We start from the raw sequence: 2,367 nt of genomic DNA on the forward strand, positions 1-2,367 counted from the left end.
ACCTCTTTCAGTAATTTTTGTAATTTCCTTCGTAAAATCTTGCATTTCTTTCATTAGACGTGTTCCTAGATACCTTTTTTGTTGCTCTTGTCAAACGCTCCTTAACTTAACCCCTCTTTCACACTGTCGCTCGAGAGTCTGCCAATATTAAGGGGTAGAAAGAAGTGACTTAACTATGTCTGATAATATTCTAACTCTCCGCGGTCCAAACGCCTCTAACTAATTTCTGACTATTGAAGTTCCCGTAGCTCCAACTACAAGAATCCACGCTGAAAGGGCGCTGAAAATATCTCAACTCCGCGCAAGGCGGAGCCGGTACGTGATGACGTCAAGGGCACGCAGCACCTTAGGGGCCGGGGGAGGGCGGGGCCAGCACGGGGACCTGCTGCTGAAAGAGCAGCGCCCCGGGCCGGGGCCATGGCGAAGCTGCTGAGCTGCGTCCTAGGCCCCCGGCTCTACAAGATCTACCGGGAAAGGGACTCTGAAAGGGCCCCGTCCAGCGTCCCTGGGACTCCAACTTCAGTCACTAACCCCCCTTCCAGCTCCTGGGTGAGTCGCGCTCTCCCCTGGTTAAAAACATAGTATGGCCCAAACCCCTTTGCGGCCTTTGCTCCCCAGAAGCGCCCATTATTGGAAATCGGGGGAGCCTGCTTGTCAAGCTAGTTGTCCGCAAAGTCTGCTCTCTTTGTGCTTCCTGGGTTAAAGTCACGCCTGTGGACTGGCCGCCTGCTGTATCGCTGTTGTCCAGTGCTTTCTCATTCCGACTGCCACTCCTTGCTTTTTTCCTCTCGCGACCCCTCAACCCTGCCCGTCGTGCTTCATGCCGGTCCCAATTGACTCTTAAGTCCTGGAAGAGACCCTGCGCGGATTCAGGAGCTGGATGATTTTGCCATCAAACTCTCGATTTCCTTTTACTCAGTGCCTCACCCGGTTCCGTTTATCTTCCCTGGCCTTGAATTTCAAAATGACTTCTTCAACATATCATACGTCCGCTCTCCCCGACCCCACCCGCAGCCTACCTTGGAGACCCCAGGATCATTGCGTTTATGAAAACCTGGGTGGTGGTAGGCTGTGTCCCTGAATGTTCTCTTTTTATCGGTGGTCTCAGATTATGTTTATTGCCCTCTACAAACTGCCCACCGCCAGCCACATTCCTTCCTTAATCAGCCTACTCTCATTTCCAATGCTCTTCTTTCCCTCTTAAAGTTGTCATGATGTCTTTCCTTCTCTACCTCTGTCCCCATAGGCACACAACCCATTTGAAACTGGGTTGTGAAAAAGAGCAAAAGTCTCCAATGCTGCTTTCACTTTTGCTTCCAAGTCCAGTGCCCTGTGTTTGTTCTCAGGGTCTGGAGTAGGAAATCAGCTTCTGAGTCAGGATGGGGAAAAGGGGCTTCCTACAGAGCCAGAGATGTCCTAGGAGAGATGACTCTGGGGGCTAGAACCAGAGGACACACATCAGGGCTTCTAAAAGGGAAGGTGGAGGACTTGTCAATGAGCAGCATCCTTAATTCGGCCATCTGTTTTGGCAGGATACGTACTATCAGCCCCGTGCCCTCGAGAAACATGCCGACAGCATCCTGGCACTGGTATGTCTGCCCTGGAATCTGGGACTGTTGCATCTTTTCAGACCCAGCTGCCCTCCTGAACTTTCTTCTCCCCAGACTAGGACAGGGCAGTGCCCCTGGGGGTGGGGGATGCTCTGGGCTCTGCAGCAGACATCTCCAACACACACACACACACACACACACACACACACAGAGATAGCTCTCAAGCGCACATACTTGGTACTCTCCTTTGGCATGTGCACTGCTTTCTCTGGGGGCAGCCTGAGCCATGAGGAAGCTGCGTTTACTCTTGGGACCATCCGCAGGTGCGGAGTCCTGCAGTCCCCAGTGACCTGTCCTCCCTGGCATCTAGCCTCTTTGGCTGCAGAGACAGCTGTTCTCTCTGGCAAGGTTCCGATGGTGACATTTGTGCATCCTTTGGGGACCAGGCCGGGGGCTGTCCTGAGCAGGGCTGATTGAAAAGGCTTGATTAACTTGAGTAGAAAGAGAGACTGGCCTTTAAATGTGATGAAATTATGTCTGGAGATGATTAGGGGAAGAAACTAGAAGCTGTACCTAGTTTTCCAAGCCTCTGTTATGCTCTGACACACTGCCTTCAACAAATAATTGAGCACCTACTGTGTGCATGGTGTCATGCACAGAATAGGTACTTGATATGATATCCCTCAGGTTATCCACTTTGCTCAGAGCCAAGGCCTGGAAATGGCAGACTGGTGTGTGTGTGTGTGTGTGTGTGTGTGTGTGTGTGTGTGTGTGTGTGTGTGTGTGTGTGTGTGTGTGTGTGTATTGATTCCTTTTC

The 2,367-nt window shown here is 51.5% G+C and overlaps 1 protein-coding gene across 2 annotated transcripts in view; it reads left to right on the plus strand.

Moving 5' to 3' along the window:
* Positions 1-368: 368 nt before the first annotated feature.
* The window catches only part of ABHD16A (abhydrolase domain containing 16A, phospholipase), a 14,526-nt gene continuing 12,527 nt past the window's right edge, over positions 369-2,367 (plus strand). Inside the window, exons 1-2 of one of the 2 annotated variants that reach the window (XM_024738657.1) lie at positions 369-549; positions 1,533-1,589. In XM_024738657.1, the coding sequence (XP_024594425.1) occupies positions 418-549; positions 1,533-1,589 (189 nt within the window). In that variant the 5' untranslated portion in view covers positions 369-417. The remainder of the gene's footprint in view (positions 550-1,532; positions 1,590-2,367) is intronic. The other variant, XM_024738658.1, reaches the window with a different exon arrangement.

The sequence above is a fragment of the Neophocaena asiaeorientalis genome, unplaced genomic scaffold (assembly GCF_003031525.2).
Source record: "Neophocaena asiaeorientalis asiaeorientalis breed wild unplaced genomic scaffold, Neophocaena_asiaeorientalis_V1.1 scaffold282, whole genome shotgun sequence".
Taxonomy (NCBI): Eukaryota; Metazoa; Chordata; class Mammalia; order Artiodactyla; family Phocoenidae; genus Neophocaena; species Neophocaena asiaeorientalis.